The 16,931-nt window shown below is 42.9% G+C and overlaps 1 protein-coding gene and 1 pseudogene across 1 annotated transcript; one reads left to right on the top strand and one right to left on the bottom strand.

The window, feature by feature from the left end:
- LOC133361554 (uncharacterized) overlaps positions 1 to 16,931 on the bottom strand; it is a 173,658-nt pseudogene that overhangs the window by 139,488 nt on the left and 17,239 nt on the right.
- LOC133361558 (oocyte zinc finger protein XlCOF6-like) lies at positions 5,933 to 15,504 on the top strand. The gene is made up of 2 exons (XM_061580482.1): positions 5,933 to 5,957; positions 12,187 to 15,504. The coding sequence occupies exon 2, from the start codon at positions 12,197 to 12,199 to the stop codon at positions 14,129 to 14,131; it is 1,935 nt and encodes a 644-aa protein (XP_061436466.1). The 5' UTR covers positions 5,933 to 5,957; positions 12,187 to 12,196; the 3' UTR covers positions 14,132 to 15,504.

Genomic DNA, 16,931 nt, shown 5'->3' with positions numbered 1-16,931 from the left:
TTGTGTTCATTAAGAAATGAGTGTTGCATCCCAAGAAGTGTGTGCGCCTAATATGAACCCATTACACAGGCATCAGAAGATCCCCAAGGAGCAGAGGCTTGTGAAAGTCAAAAGTGCTGCCAGGCGCCCATCCTTAATGATAAGAACTACAAGAAAATCCCAGCTTGGACACTTTAAAATGTATCAAGGTGAAATTTGACGAGGCGTAGGTGAAATGTGAAGATGCGGCAGTGAAGAGCGACGAAGTGACGGTAAAATGTGAAAATGAAGATTCAACTACAAAATCGGACCTTCACACCGATGGAGGCAACGTGTAGCAGGAGAAGAATTCTGACTGAGGCAGAGCGAGGCACCTCCCAGTAGTTTGTGGGAGTGGAGGTGTGGCTGGACTTCTTAAACAATACAAAGTCAAATGGAGACCCGGTAGATGTGTAAGCTTGAGACAATGAAGCTCCAATAGATTCACCTTTGTCACATGCCTTTAATTAAAATAACGTGAAGTTGCACACTCAATTCCTAGGTTCAACCTGCAGAGTAAGAGCAGCCAGTATTTGTGGACATATGGGTTGGGTAGATCTCTAACCAGGAGTAAGAGCCAATAAGCTCCCAAGCATTCACTATATTGTGATAATATTTGCATTCATCTGGAGCTTAATTGCCCATAATAAGAACGCGTTAATTTCAATGTTTGGTGAAACCCGCCACTACGCGATTTGTTCTCCAACACACCGGTCTGCTGTACTAGTGTAGTGTAATAACGCCGATTGTTGTCCAGCAACGGCAACTGCGGTGGACAAATAATACACACGCCAGTGAGCATATACACGGGTTAGTCGGCAGGGCAGAAAAACTGGGGCAAGGGTCATGGAAGACCCCATCTGGAAGCTCCTGGAACCTGCTAGTGGTTTCGAGAAGGGAGGCGCGGCCAGGGCAGAGCCAAGCCACACTGGGTAGCATAAAAGCAGCTGAGAGTGGGAGCTCAGGGCTGTCAGTTTTGGGAGTGGGCTCATCTCGTCGTGGCTGTCATCTTCGCCGCCTTCGTCAATACCGTCTTGGCAAGATATTGCACGGCCGGATAGTTGTTGGTTGTCTCGGTCAGCACCATTGGTGTTACATGATCAGGGTTGTGTTTATAAGGTGGCCCGGGAAATTCAGGGCCACGAGACCCGCCAGCATTGGCCCAAAGTGGAGGCTTGGCCGTGGCGGGAGGAGGACATGGTGGCTGTGGTGTGCGGCCTGGGGACGTACGGGAGAAGGCCCCCGCGGGTGGGTTGGCAACCGGCGAAGCCCCCTTCGCCCTGGGGTCCCACGGCCAAGTGTTTCAGGTGTGGTCAGCCGAGCCACATCGCCATAGAATGCCGGGGTGTCAGTAGGGTGCCGGCAGTGCCTCCGTAGCACTCTGACCTGCCGGCAACATTTTCCCAAGCTGCACCGGATCCGAGTCTCTGATGCTTTCCGTGACTGCCGTGTGCAAAGTGTCAGGGGCTGGATCCGATTAAATGCTACTTAGGATTTCAGGGACGGGCCATGCCCTTAGGCCATTGTTTTTTTGTTCCCATTCCTCGGAATCCCAAGGAATGCAAAACCCTGCCAAGGTGGGGGTGACCAGTGTCGAGGACCGGCTCACGTGAGCTATGTTCTGGTAAAGGCGGACTCTCCCTTGTAAGGTGAGATTCGGGGGGGTTGTGTATATTGTTTGGCTTGTGTTATCGGTTCTCATGGGGGAAGGGAGGCGTCACGGTTATGCGTTCCTTGATGGGGTTCTTGCCCATGCCGCAGTTGCGCTGTGTGGTTATGGTTCGCGGGAGACGCTGCGGTTGTGCTGTATGGTCGCGGGAAGTGTTGCAACCAAGGTTTTTTTTTGGGGTAAATAGTTTTTTTGTGTTGGTGGTGTTCCTCGGGGTTGGGGTTGCTCTGCCTGTCCACCGGTTGCAGTTGCAACGGCAACTGCGGTGGACAAACAGTACACACGCCGGTGAGCATATACACGGAGTGTGTCGGCAGGGCGGAGGAACTGGGGCAAGGGTCATGGAAGACCCTATCTGGAAACCCCTGGAACCTGCTAGAGGGTTCGAGAAGAAAGGCGCGACCAATGCGGAGCCAGGCCACGCTGGGTACAATAAAAGCAGCTGATAGCGGGAGCTCAGCGCTGCCTGTGCTGTGAGTGTGCTCGTGTCGTCGTCGCTGTCATCTTCGCTAGATATTGTGCGGCCGGATAGTTGTTGACTGTCTCGGTCAGCGCCATCGGTGTTACACGGTCAGGGTTGGGATTTAGGCTAGGCGAGACGACTAGAGAGAGCGAATTTCTATTTACGTGACCCAAAAAAAATCTTATGGATGATGTTGGTCGCGACAGCCTACGTGTTAAACTTGCTTAATTGCCTCAGCAATTCGGAGTTTTGTATCATATCTCATCACAAACACTCGAAGAGCACCCCTATGTGGCAGCTGCCTCTGTGTGGCATAAGGTGTCCCAGCACCAGCCTGCATGTGGGCATGAGTCTGTCAGTCAGGGGCGATAATTGATGTGTAATCTCAGTTGTGCATTTTCTGGATAATTTTTGGAATTTCCCAAATTTGTACAATGACACCAACATACAAAGACCTATGTGTTTTGAATAACACAATATTATGTTTTACATCCACTCTTTAAGCAGACGGTGCATATTTTGGTTGATGTTACTGGAGTAGCCAGGGGTGCCTGTCGGATTTGAACCTTGAACCTCTGCAATAAATCGAGAATGCGCTACCACTTGGCTTCCCTCAATCTGAGTGGAGGCATGCCAGCCAGTGTTTCTAACCAGCGCAGATGTTCCATTTAGAGGGGTGCACGTTTCACATTCCTACAGATTGGAGGGCATGACTGTTGCCGAGAAGACCCGGAGCTTCATGCAGAGCGACAGGCCAGGTAGCTTCCACACAGCATTGCAGAGCTGATGAAAAGATAATGCCGCCCGACTGATTCGGACCACCCAAACACTGTACACATACGCAGTGTAGACGTATTGTGTACACACAATGTATATCCAGCATACACACAGTCTGCACATACACTGTATACACAAACACACTAACAAAAACAACGACTGCCATTCGCCAATACGTGGTGGTGATGTCACCATGGCGCTTGTACCAGGCTATGTGCACGTTAAGGCCAGGTCAAGTGTCGAACTCCTGCCGGCAGGAGGTCACAGGGCAGACTCAGGTGCCATGGTTCAACTGAGATGACTGGCCGATGCACCATCTGTGTCCCCTACTGTGCTAACAGTGTACACACACACAGTGTGTGCGCGCGAGCGCACCGTGTGTATATGTACACTGTATACAGAGGCCGTCCATAAATGACGTCACGCGATTTTGGACGATTTTGACCCCCCCCCCTTCGTCACACGACGTCATAAAAAGTCAGACCCCCCCCTCAAATATGACGTCACAAAGCTCTACCCACCCTCCCCCCCCAAAAAAACATGCTTCAAATCGATTTAAACTATTGTCATTGCAGTGCGTATTTAATGTGACACTACACTCTGATGTAGGAGAAAACATGTATTAAAAAGTATATTTAATTAAGTAGAACGTAATATAGGTTTTGGGGTCAGATCGCCTTATTTATAAATGTGTCGTAACCCTCCACCACCCGACACGGCCAAACAGTAAAAAATGTGTCACGTTTTTCAAAGGACAAAATAATTCACTTTTTTAGCCCACCGTTGTGCTGAAGATAGAATCAACAGCATTTTTTTTTATTTGAATACGACGTTTCGCTGATAATTACAATCAGCTTCATCGGGCAAGAATGGTGAAGCTCTCCTGTTGCTTCCGGTCGTAAATAGAGCAGCATCAGGGTGACGTCATCATTTAATTCAATTCGATCTGGTGCAATGATTCGAGGCAAAGAGGGGGAGGGTATTGTAATTATATAGATTGGTAATCATTCAATTGTTATTCATTGGTATTTTTTTCCCTTATAAGGAATTGTAATTGTATTTATATAATAATACGCTTCCAGGCCACACTAAGCCTGTAGCTGCCAGAGCGATTGAAGTTATTTCTGTTTCAATTTAAATGGATTCTCTAATTAGTCTTGGCCAGTAATAATTAATTTTACACAAAACTTCAACGTTATCAAAATCAATTGAGTGTCCTTGTTGACAAGCATGCTCTGTCACTGCCGACAGTTGTGTTTGAGATAATTTAATGTTTCTTTGGTGTTCTTTTAATCTTATGCTGATGTTACGTCCCGTCGGTCCAATATAGCATCTGTCACATAAACAATTAATCCGATATACACCTTCTGTTGATAATTTAGCCAATTCGTTTTTAGTGTCAGATACCAGTTTTTTTATTTTGTTAATTGTACCAAATCTCACTTTAATGTTTTGTTTTTGCAAAACCTGGGCTTATTTGTCAGTTACTCCTGAGATGTATGGTATTTTGATTGTTTGAACAATCTTATCGCTTTCAGCAGTGTTGCTTTGCGTTCGTGATTTGGCCTTCAGTGCTTTGTTAATTTGAGCATTATTGTAGCCATTCTGTCTTAGTGTTTCTTTAACATGTTTCATCTCTCTCACTAGACTCTTACCATCTGACACTGTTTTAGCCCGATGTATGAGTGTTTTGACAAGAGAGGATTTCTGAGCTGGGTGATGATGTGAATCTGCATTCAGATAGGCATCAGTGTGCGTTTGCTTTCGGTAAACGCTGTGTGTTATTTTGCCATTAAGACCATGTTCCAGCAAAATATCTAGGAACGGGAGTCTGTTATTTACCTCCATTTCCATGGTGAACTGGATAGCCGGGTTTTGTGCATTGAGATGATTTAGAAAATCACTAAGTGCATCTTTACCATGTGGCCAGACCAAAGTGTCATCAACATATCTAAACCAAAAGGATGGTTTTAATGTACTCGAGGCAAGTGCTCTTGTTTCAAAGTTCGCCATGTACAAATTGGCTTAAATAACGCGATCTGACCCAAAAACCTATATTATGAATAATATTGGTCGCGAAGCCTGCTACGTGTTAAAATATGTAGAACATGTCTATATTTATTTAAGTTGTGCATTTTGATGTGACGTCACATTTATCTCCCCCATCGTCACACATCGTCACAAATGTCTGACCGTCCCCTCCCCAGTTGCGTGACGTCATTTATGGACGGCCCCACACGCATTGTATACACAGTTTGTACACACACACTGTATACACAGTTTGTACACACACACAGTGTATACACAGTTTGTACACACACACACTGTATACACAGTTTGTACACACACACACTGTATACACAGTTTGTACACACACACTGTATACACAGTTTGTACACACACACAGTGTATACACAGTTTGTACACACACACAGTGTATACACAGTTTGTACACACACACACTGTATACACAGTTTGTACACACACACAATGTATACACAGTTTGTACACACACACACTGTATACACAGTTTGTACACACACACACTGTATACACAGTTTGTACACACACACACTGTATACACAGTTTGTACACACACACACTGTATACACAGTTTGTACACACACACACTGTATACACAGTTTGTACACACACACACTGTATACACAGTTTGTACACACACACACTGTATACACAGTTTGTACACACACACTGTATACACAGTGTGTACACACACACACTGTATACACAGTTTGTACACACACACACTGTATACACAGTTTGTACACACAATGTTCACGTTGTTGAGCTCACGCACCCAAAGGGTCAATGTTCAATAGAGGGATCAATGGAATAGGAATCTTAATAAACTTCAACTCTAACCCCGCTGTCTGACGTCACCACTGCATTATCTCATCGGCGTGAGGGGGTGTACCCCCGCTAGTGACGTCATGTCATCTCGTGCTGCCGCGTGACGTCACGAGATACCAGGAAGCTGCCGATCCGCGCGCGCGCTCACTGAGATCCGAGGTAAGAAGTTCACATCGTGGTTGTTGTTGATGTTGTTGTTGTTTACTCAGGTAGAGCCTCGCTCCGTCTCTCTCTCGTAGGGATATCAATTGAGTAGCAGCGAGTATGGAATCGATGTCTAGGTTGGAACATTACAACGCGGGGCCTAGCCATGCGGGGCCTTGCCTCCTGCCCTCGCCTGATTGCATTTGCTTTAATTCTCTGCTTAATTTTAATTTGTCTTCATCTGGCTCACTACTTTGAAACTTTGTTTCTTTTAAATATTTCGACAGTTTTTTTTATCTTACCAGGTCAAGCCCACTTCAGCTGCTATACCGCTCTTGTTTTCAGAAGCGACCTGCCCACAACAAAGTGGAGCTATACTACACTTTGTGTAGCTATACTAACACTATAGCAGTGTGTACTGGCTGTAGTAGCTATACTAATTCTATAGCAGTGTGTACTGGCTGTAGTCGTAGCTATACTATATAGCAGTGTGTACTAGCTGTAGTAGTAGATATACAAACTCCATATCAGTGTGTACTGGCTGTAGTAGTAGTACTAACTGTATAATAGTAATCTTTGGTTCTTTCGTTGAGTCATATAGATAGAAAAATAATAATACAAATAAAGTGAATAATGACGTGAATAAAAATAATTCAAATAACCATTAATGTAAACTGTAGCCTGGTTATTAAGTTGTGTGAGTGTACTGGCAGTCTATGATGTAGACTATAGAAATGGTTATTAATAACTAAGAATAAGTCTATAGACTGCCAGTACACTCGCTCAGCTGAATAACCATTGCTACAGTCTACATTATAGACTGCCAGTACACTCACCAAACTTAATAAGCAGGCTACAGCCTACATTATAGAGTGCCAGTACACTCACCGAGGTTAAGAATTATGCTAGTCTACATTATAGACTGCCAGTACACTCACCCAGCCTAATAACCATTGCTACAGTCTACATAGACTGCCAGTGCACTAATCGAGGTTAAGAACCAGGCTACAGTCCACATTATAGACTGCCAGTACACTCACCCAGCTTAATAATCATTGCTACAATCCATATTATAGACTGCCAGTACACTCACCAAACTTAATGAGCAGGCTACAGACTACATTATAGAGTGCCAGTACACTCACCGATGTTAGGAACCAGGCTGCAGTCTACATTATCGACTGCCAGTACGCTCACCAAGGTTAAGAATGATGCAAGTCCACATTATAGACTGCCAGTACACTCACCCAGTTTAATAACCATTGCTACAGTCTACATTATAGACTGCCAGTACACTCACCCAGCTTAATAACCATTGCTACAATCCATATTATAGACTGCCAGTACACTCACCAAACTTAATGAGCAGGCTACAGACTACATTATAGAGTGCCAGTACACTCACCGAGGTTAGGAACCAGGCTGCAGTCTACATTATCGACTGCCAGTACGCTCACCAAGGTTAAGAATGATGCTAGTCCACATTATAGACTGCCAGTACACTCACCCAGCTTAATAACCATTGCTATAGTCTAATCTTGATTTTAAGCTTTCGTGACTGCAGGAATCCATACTCTTTGGTTCTTTCGGTAAATTCACGTAGGTAGAAAATATAATAGAGCACGACGTTTCGATCACAACTCAAGCAACTGTCATCAGGTGTGAAACAAACAGCAGGACGACTGCTGACATAGGAGAAAGAGCTGCTGCAACAAGAGTTTACATAGGATTTTGGTGGGCCCAACCCAAGGATAAGTGGGCGGAGCTAGAGAAGGAATTTGTACATAAATGTAAATGTGAGAGATTAGCATGTCAATGTGAGACGGCCCAGCCACCGGGGGTGTGCCAATGAGAAGATTAGCATGTCATTGTCAGAGAGCCCAGCAACAGGAAACAAAAAACCCTTAAGAGCAAGAGGTACACATGGTGAGAGAGAGACACAGAGAGAGAGAGACACAGAGTCGGAAATAACAGCTCACATAGGCAGGTAGGATGAAAACATCACAGTCAGTTAAGACTTTACTTGGTTAATAACGTCCTTCCAATGATTGCTCAGGTTGTACCCATCTTCTCAGTTGAAGTTGTGTTTGTGTTTATATATCTGGATGGCTTCATGAACAAATCTTTGATGATGGCCGGTGGGTTTGCAGAGTACTTTCGTCTTGGAAAAGTCTATTTCGTGTGAGCCCACAGCGTTAAAACAATGATCAACAATGGCAGAGGTATTGATCCTACCGTGTTTCAGATCTGCCTTGTGTTCGCGAACACGGTCCGAGACATGTCGTTTCGTTTCCCCAATGTAACTGCTGCCGCAGCCACAACTCAGTTTGTAGACACCAGGGTATTGCATGTCAGGCATCACATCCTTCACAGATGGGATCTAATCACGGATTGTGTACTGTGTTGAAACAACCTCGATCTTGTGTTTGTTTAAGATTTTTGGAAATATTTTTGGTAACCTCTGCTATGTATGGCAAAGTGATGGTTTTGATTGGATCCTAAGATGGTTGTCTCCCCATGGCTGGGGAGACAGCTTTGCGGATTGTACTGTCAGAATATCCATTCATCCTGAGGGCTTGGTGTACGTGCTCCAGCTCACTGGCTAGGTGGCGCTGGTCAGAGATGCAACGGGCCCTATTGTGTAGTGTTTTGATGAGGGAATTCTTCTGGGCTGGACGGTGGTGGGAGTCAGGCTTTAGATAGGCATCCATGTGGATGGCTTTCCTGTAGACAGTGTCCCAACGAGCCACCAGGTCTCTTCTCGATCACAACATCCAGGAATGGTAGCTTGCCATCATTTTTCACTTCCATGGTGAATTTGATAGATGGGTGTTTGGAATTGATGTGGTTGAGCGTTAATATGGCTACTACTACGGCCAGTACACACTGCTATAGAGTTAGTATAGCTACTATACTTTTTAGCAGCGTGTACTGGCTGTAGTAGTAGCTAGACTAACTCTATAGCAGTGTGTACTGGCTGTATTAGTAGCTATACTAACTCTATAGCAGTGTGTACTGGCTGTAGTAGTAGCTATACTAACTCTAAAACAGTGTGTCCTGGCTGTAGTAGTAAGGGAGAACCCATTGGGGTACCCTCATTTAGTTTGTAGAATGTACCATTCCAGGTGAAGTAAGTGTTGGTAAGGCAGTGCCTTACCAAAGTTGGTACATCTGGATTCAGTCACTGTTGGACCAAGTCTTCAATGATTGCAATGGTGTCAGGTACAGGTACCTTGGTGAACAAGGAGTCTACATTGAAACTGGCAAGCAAATCAATCGGAGACAGTGAGATATCCTTGATTAGTGAAACCAAGTGAGCTGAGTTAAATACAGATGAGGTGGTCGTGCCCGTGAAAGGAAGCAGGGTCTCGGACAGAAATCGGGCCAGTTTGTGGGTGGGTGAGTTAATGGTGAAAACGATACTTTGTGGATTTTTGTAAGGCCATCAAATCTGGGTGGTCTAGCAGCCAAATGTTTTAGAGAGAGCTGCTTGGTCGGTTTGATTAGAGAAGTCGGATTAGTGATGATATTGTTGGTTTTCGTGGCTAGGCAGTTGGTGGGATCTCTTGATTTTGGTATAGCTGCCATCATTAAGAAGGTCCTGAATTTTGTTGTTGTAAGTGGTTTTATCCAGGATGACAGTGGCATTGCCTTTGTCGGCGGAGAGGATAACAATGTCACCTCTCTTTTTTAATTGAGCGAGTTCAAAACGCTCGTCCTTGCTGATGTTGCTAATGGGTTTCTTAGCGTCTTTGAGGATAGCAGCGATTTCAAATCTTGCAACGTCTGCCGGGATGTGTCCCAAACCTTTGAGGGCTATGTCGACCTGGGCAATGATATCACACACTGGGATGTGTTTAGGGGAGACTGTGAAATTCAACCCTTTAGCTAGTACCGATTTTAGGCTGTCGGAAATTGGGCTGTTACTCTGATTGATACAAATCTTGTTAACATCTGACTTTTTAATGTGTGGCTTGGTCTTCTTTTTTGACAGGTGATTGAATTTAGCAATCAAGTTAACTTTACGTTTAGTTGACATTGAAGTAGCTGAAGAAACTGTCATGTTATCTACATGGTCCCAATCAGATGTGGACATTTTATCTGTTAATGCTAAGTGTGATTGTAAGAGAGTCTTGTCTAAATTATCAAGTTAAAATCGGAGCAATCTTATTCTCTCTGAGATTAGAGCTAGGCTGTCCCTAAACATAGTCTACAATATAGACTGCCAGTACACTTAACTCCGATTAAGAACCAGGCCTACATTAGTGTTTCTTTTTATTTTTACTATTTCGATTTTAATTAACTTCTTTTTGTTATTTTTTTTTCTATCTACGTGACTGTACCGAAATAACCAAGAATATAATACTTAACAGTGCCGTGGTAAAGCCTAGTCCCATGCAGGGGCCCCGGCCTCGCGCATGCGCAGATGTGTGCTTTGGCACGCGCTCAGCGTAGTAATTTAATCATTAATAGTACTAAATTGTTATACCATGGGACCTCCTTCGCCTTTTGGCGTCCTCTGGTCTAACACTGTTTGAGACTAGGCTCGAAAGAAAGCTGTCTATGGTGTAGACCAATCAGTTTCAAGGACAATGCATATAGTATGTGATTTTTTTTTAGCATTTTGACTGCAAATATTGTGGTTAATGCAGACATGAATCCTTGTAAAATGGTTTCAGTTTTGTTGCCAAAAACAAAGGGGAACCCTATTATTATATTTTGGTACTAGCAAAGGAGGTCTAATGATGTAGATGCTTACCCTGAGCCCTCATTACTTTGATAGTGCATTGTCTTTGAGCTGTACGCCTTTTGGCGTCATCTGGTCTTCCAATTGAGATGAGGCTCTAAAGAAAGCTATCTCTGGTGTGGACCAATCAGTTTCAAGGACAATGCATATATTATCAGTGTTATTTTTTTTGCATTTTGACTGCAAGTATTGTGGTTAATGCAGACATGACTCCTTGTAAAAAGGTTTCGGTTTTGTTGCCAGAAAAAAGGGGAACAACCCTATTATTATGACAATGCATATACTATCAGAGCATGTTTTTTTTCCATTTTAACCACAAATATATATCGTGTTTATGCAGAAATGATTCCTTGAAAAAGGTTTAAGTTTGGTGTTTGAACATCTTAACACCCGTTTTGTTGCCAGAAAAAAATGGGAAAACCTATTCTTGTACTAAATTGTTAATTTAACTACTTTAAAGTTGACGGACGCAAAATACGATTAGCGCTGGCTCACCACGGGGCTTATCGTATGGTACCCGGGTACTTTTTTTAAACAAAACTCCACGGTTCGTGAGTCAAATCCGTCACAAGTTTCGTATACAGACAGACGGACAGAAAAACAAACAAAAACTGACTTGTATAGGTAAGATGTAATGATCCATGTGAAATGTATGTGTATTTAAGAGTTTACCTTTGTGGGGAGCTGTGGCGCAGTTATTTCACTGCATTATGAATTCAACAATTAGTTTGACTATCGCCAACAGCAAACACGATTGATAAGTGAAAGCTGAACTTATTGTGGTCCTCTGCTATGTTGATTGATCTTAAATTAATTACATGGTGAAGTGAGGAAGCATTAATACTGAGCAGATCAAGGTGGCCAGGCATGGTTCTGGACACCACCACCTTTTTACAATGCCAGTGTGTGACAGTGTCAAGTTTGTATTTGCAGTAAAGTATATTAACTATTGAACATGGAGGTTAAATCAAAACAATAGCTTATTTTAGTTTTGCTCTGGAACTTTTTGTAAGAATGGAAACAGTCAGGAAATCAACACAGCATATATGCTGCTGAAGTTAGATCTGTTCATCCAAGCATTTAAGCAAATCTGAGCCAGGCTTCACACCCCAAGTTGTGATTGAACATTAATTTATGCATTACTGCGTAATACAAATAGTAATATTTTCAACAGCCTTTGCTATGTTAGCTGAATTTTACTTTAATAAATATTGCTTTTGTAGCCAGGCAGCCGAAATTGTGTGTTTGGTGTTTTGGGTTAATATTTATTTTGAAGATACTAGGGCCTCCAGGCATATTTATAACCATTTGCTCTCTCATTGTGTGCCTTAACAGCCCATGTGATGGATTGGGAATATCTTGAATATATGAATAAATATAGACGTGTAAGTCATGTGTGACTATGTATATATATTTATTCCTCTGTGCCTCGATACTGACGTAGATGGTGTGGTTTTTTTTTCTGTCTGCAGCTGACTGCTTCTGACGCTTCATCAGATTTGGTGTGATGGAGCAAAGGCACTCAGCACAGCCCGGTACAAAAAGACAATGGGACCAGGATGCAAACAGCATGGATTGTACTGGAAGTGTGACACGGCACCAGAAAACTCAAACAGGAGAGAAACCCTTCAAGTGCACTGTGTGTGAGAAGGCATTTACAGTGTCATCATATCTTAAAAAACACCAGAGAACACACACAGGAGAGAAACCCTTCGGGTGCACTGTGTGTGGGAAGGCGTTTTCACGGTCATCAATTCTGCACAAGCACCAGAGAAAACATACAGGAGATGGACCCTTCAAGTGCATTGTGTGTGAGAAGGCATTTTCAGATTCATCTGTTCTTAAAAAACACCAGAGAACACACACTGGAGAGAACCCCTTCATATGTAGTGTGTGTGGGAAGGCATTTTCAGATTCATCTGTTCTTAAAAAACACCAGAGAACACACACGGGAGAGAAACCCTTTAGGTGTAATGTGTGTGGGAAGGACTTTTCACATTCATTCGCCCTTAAAACACACCAGAGAACACACACGGGAGAGAAACCTTTCAAGTGCACAGTCTGTGAGAAGGCATTTGCAGATTCATCAGTTCTTCAGATCCACCAGAGAACACACACAGGAGAGAAACCCTTCAAGTGCAGTGTGTGTGAGAAGGCATTTGCACAGTCATCAAATCTTAGAAAACACCATAGAACACACACAGGAGAGAAAAATTTCAAGTGCACTGTGTGTGAGAAGGCATTTTCAGATTCATCTGCTCTTAAAAGACATCAGAAAATACACACAGGAGAGACACCTTTCAAGAGCAGTGTGTGTGGGAAGGAATTTTCAAGTTCATCTGATCTTAAGATCCACCAGAGAACACACACGGGAGAGAAACATTTCAAGTGCAGTTTGTGTGAGAAGACATTTTCAAGTTCATTTTGTTTTAAAAAACACCAGAGAACACACACAGGAGAGAAACCTTTCAGGTGCACTCTGTGCGGGAAGCTCTTTGCAGATTCATCACATCTTAAAAAACACCAGAGAACGCACACAGGAGAGAAACCCTTCAAGTGCACTGTCTGTGAGAAGGCATTTGCATGGTCATCAGATCTTCAGATCCACCAGAGAACACATACAGGAGAGAAACCCTTCAAGTGCACTGTCTGTGAGAAGGCATTTGCATGGTCATCAGGTCTTCAGATTCACCAGAGAACGCACACAGGAGAGAAACCCTTCAAGTGCACTGTCTGTGAAAAGGCATTTGCATGGTCATCAGGTCTTCAGATTCACCAGAGAACACACACAGGAGAGAAACCCTTCAAGTGCACTGTCTGTGAAAAAGCATTTGCATGGTCATCAGGTTTTCAGATCCACCAGAAAACACACACGGGAGAAAAACGTTTTAAGTCCAGTTTGTGTGGGAAGGTATTTTCAGGTTCATCTCATCTTAAACGGCACCAGAGAACACACACAGGAGAGAAACCCTTCAAGTGCACTGTCTGTGAGAAGGCATTTGCACAGTCATCAGTTCTTCATCGACACCAGAGAACACACAGGCATCAGAAGATCCCCAAGGAGTGTAGTCTGAAATCTACTTGTGAAAGTCAAAGTGCTGCAATGAGCCCATCCCTCCTGAAAAAAGAACCAGAAGTACATTCCAGCTTGGACACTATGAAATGTATCAAGGCGAAATGTGAAGAGGCGATAGTGAAGAGCGAAGAAGTGAAGGTAAAATGTGAAGATGTGATGGTGAAGAGCGAAGATGTGAAGGTAAAATGTGAAGATGAAGATTCAACTCCAAAATCGGACCTTCACATCGATGGAGGCAACGTGAAGAAGGAGGAGAATTCTGACTGTGAGGCAGAGCGAGGAACCTCCCAGGAATTTGTGGAAGTGGAGGTGTGGGTGGACTTCTTAGACAAAACAAAGTCAAATGAAGACCCGGTAGATGTGTAAGCTTGAGACAATGAAGCCCCCGTAGATTCACCTTTGTCACAGGCCTTTAATGAAAGAATGTGAAGTTGAACACTCAATTCTTAGGTTCAACCTGCAGAGTAAGAGGGGGTAGTATTTGCATACCTGTGGGTTGGGTATACAGTGATCCCTCGTTTATCGCGGTTAATGGGGACCGGAACCCCTCGCGATAGGTGAAAATCCGTGAAGTAGGATTGGCCCCCTAGGAATTTCCGTATATGTGTGTGTGGGTACCAGAATGTTTAAAATATGTATATTTATACTTTATATATATATTTTACTTAAATCTATTTAATTATTAAACCTTAATATTATACATTCACTCTCTTTCTCATACGATACGTATTATGGTGTTCTACACTCACCAATGACAGTAGTATCTTGAGACTTGACTCCAGTAATGACGACGACGATAATGACAACGATGATGTGCAGCCAACCAGCTCACGGAATACATCCACCCGTGCTCTCATTCGTCGATCTCGTGCCGGGAACCAATCACGTGCCTTGTCTGAGTGCCCGTGGGTATGTACAAAGCCTCTGAGAGTGTTTCTCTCTTTGTCTGGCATCCTGGGAAACCGTTTCTCTCGCGCATCACGATGAAACAACGCTAATTTCTGCAATACGGCTGCCGATATGGCGGTATTTTTTAATTTTCATTTTTCGATGAATATTTTTGAAAAATCCGCGATGCACTGAGGCTGCGAAACTTGAACCGCGAAGTGGCGAGGGATTACTGTATCTATATCAATTTATAACATTTTTGACATGCGTTTTTCTGGATTTTGTTGTTATTCTGTCTCTCCAAATTAACCTACCATTAAAATTATAGACTGATCATTTCTTTGTCAGTGGGCAAACGTACAAAATCAGCAGGGGATCAAATACTTTTTACCTAAACTGTAAATACATTTTTTTTTTTTACTTCCAACCCGTGATGAGAGGACGGAATACGTGGTGACAGCAAGCACACCCTTGCACAATAGGTCACGACTTCACGACTTCAAAGGCCACAGCGCCCCTTTTTGACAGAGACTGCAAGTCTGATGCAAAAAATGTTAAACACTTCCAACCCGTGATGGAATTGTGGGGAACGCTGCCCAAAACGAATACACACAAACAGGGATAGAATTGTGTTAAAAGCTTTCTTTTCATCACATAATCTTGCCGGCGAATGTATTAAAGCCCTTAGCCAATTGTTGCACATTTGTTAGACAAGCAAGCACACTACCGCACACCATTGTTCCAAGGCATTACGTTAATTGCATAATCTAAAAAATGAATTCATTGAGGTCTACCTTTGCTTAGGCACATGTTTCTTTATTACTGTTCGTATGAAGATTGTCACATTAATTTCCTGTCGCTGTGTATGATCACCTTACTCTGAAGAATGAGCCAATTGTTCTGTTACCCAGTTTGACAAACATAATTATTGAGGGTTAAATGTACGGTTCAATGAAGACATCTCCAGGAGTACTGTGTTGGCATTCCTTGCATAAGAGTTCGCATATTGGAATGTTACGTGTTTTTTAGAGATTAAAGTTGCTTAACACAGAAGAGTCTGAGTGGTGCCTTCCTAAGTCCATGCATAATAATATTAATTATAAGAACTGTATCTTGCGGAGAGATCTGCATTTTGAGACCTGATATAACACACTAAGACATAATCAGTAAAAGTTAAAGTGAGAATCATTGTATTATCCTGATTGATAATTCACTGGTCAACACTTTTTCTGGCATAAGGTATTCCAACGGTCTTAATGTAATTTTGGGGTGCTGATTCCAAATCTGGCATATCAAATATTGCATTTTCAATAAAAACTGCAGAAGAAAAATATTAAATAAATGTGGATATCTACATAAATTTATTATAAACACACTATCCTAAAAATACAGAACCATATTTTAACACTAAAGCAGTCACTGACTCGCAACAACTTGCAATCATAAGTGACAGAGTTAATTTCGGGTAAAATCAATGAAAATGGGGTATGCCGATAGCATAAAATGAGATGTGATAGAGCAAATCTGAGATCAGATTTGGAATCGGCACCCTGAAATAAGTCTAAAACAGCTGCAAAAGTCCAGGCCAGAAAAAAGTTTTTTTTATTGACCAGTGATAATACAACCCTAGATAACGACGCAGAACCTAATGATAATAATTAAATGCATTAGCATAATTACATACACTTGCATAACTGAAAACAATTACACCTACCTAATTAGCATACGCGCAACATTTTCATAATTAAATAAATTAGCATAACTTCGGGAAAATTACAGTTTTGAAAAAATTTCATTTTTTACATTTTTAAAAATTTTCAGACCGAATATATACAACAGGTGGAAAATATATATAAGCAAGAATGCAAGAATATAAATCAGCACTGCTCAACGAAACGCCCAACTGCGACTGGAGAAGTCCAAACCATCAAGCACATCACCAATGAATGCTCCATCCATGCACATCCTGGCGGTATCGCTAAAATCCACACTGCATCAACCACATCATTGGACTGGATAAGGAACCTTTGCATTCATTCATGACGATCATTAAAAATAAAAACTGTTGCTTTTCACAATGCCATACTCAAAAAGAACTGCGAGTCAGGCTCCGGGGATTGCCCTCGTGACTGGCAAATTGATAGGGAGCTCTGCATCGTCAGAAGCCACGCGTCACGGAGAGTTTTTTGTTGCATCATTGAGAGAGGCTGCTAGCTATGGCTGGTGCTCGCAGTATTGCAATCCAGACGTGGGGAAGAGTGACAAGCATTACTTTTCC

The sequence above is a fragment of the Lethenteron reissneri genome, unplaced genomic scaffold (assembly GCF_015708825.2).
Source record: "Lethenteron reissneri isolate LAM-NWPU_2019-01 unplaced genomic scaffold, ASM1570882v1 scaffold_114, whole genome shotgun sequence".
NCBI classification, from domain to species: domain Eukaryota; kingdom Metazoa; phylum Chordata; class Hyperoartia; order Petromyzontiformes; family Petromyzontidae; genus Lethenteron; species Lethenteron reissneri.
This window is presented reverse-complemented; position numbering and strand designations above follow the sequence as displayed.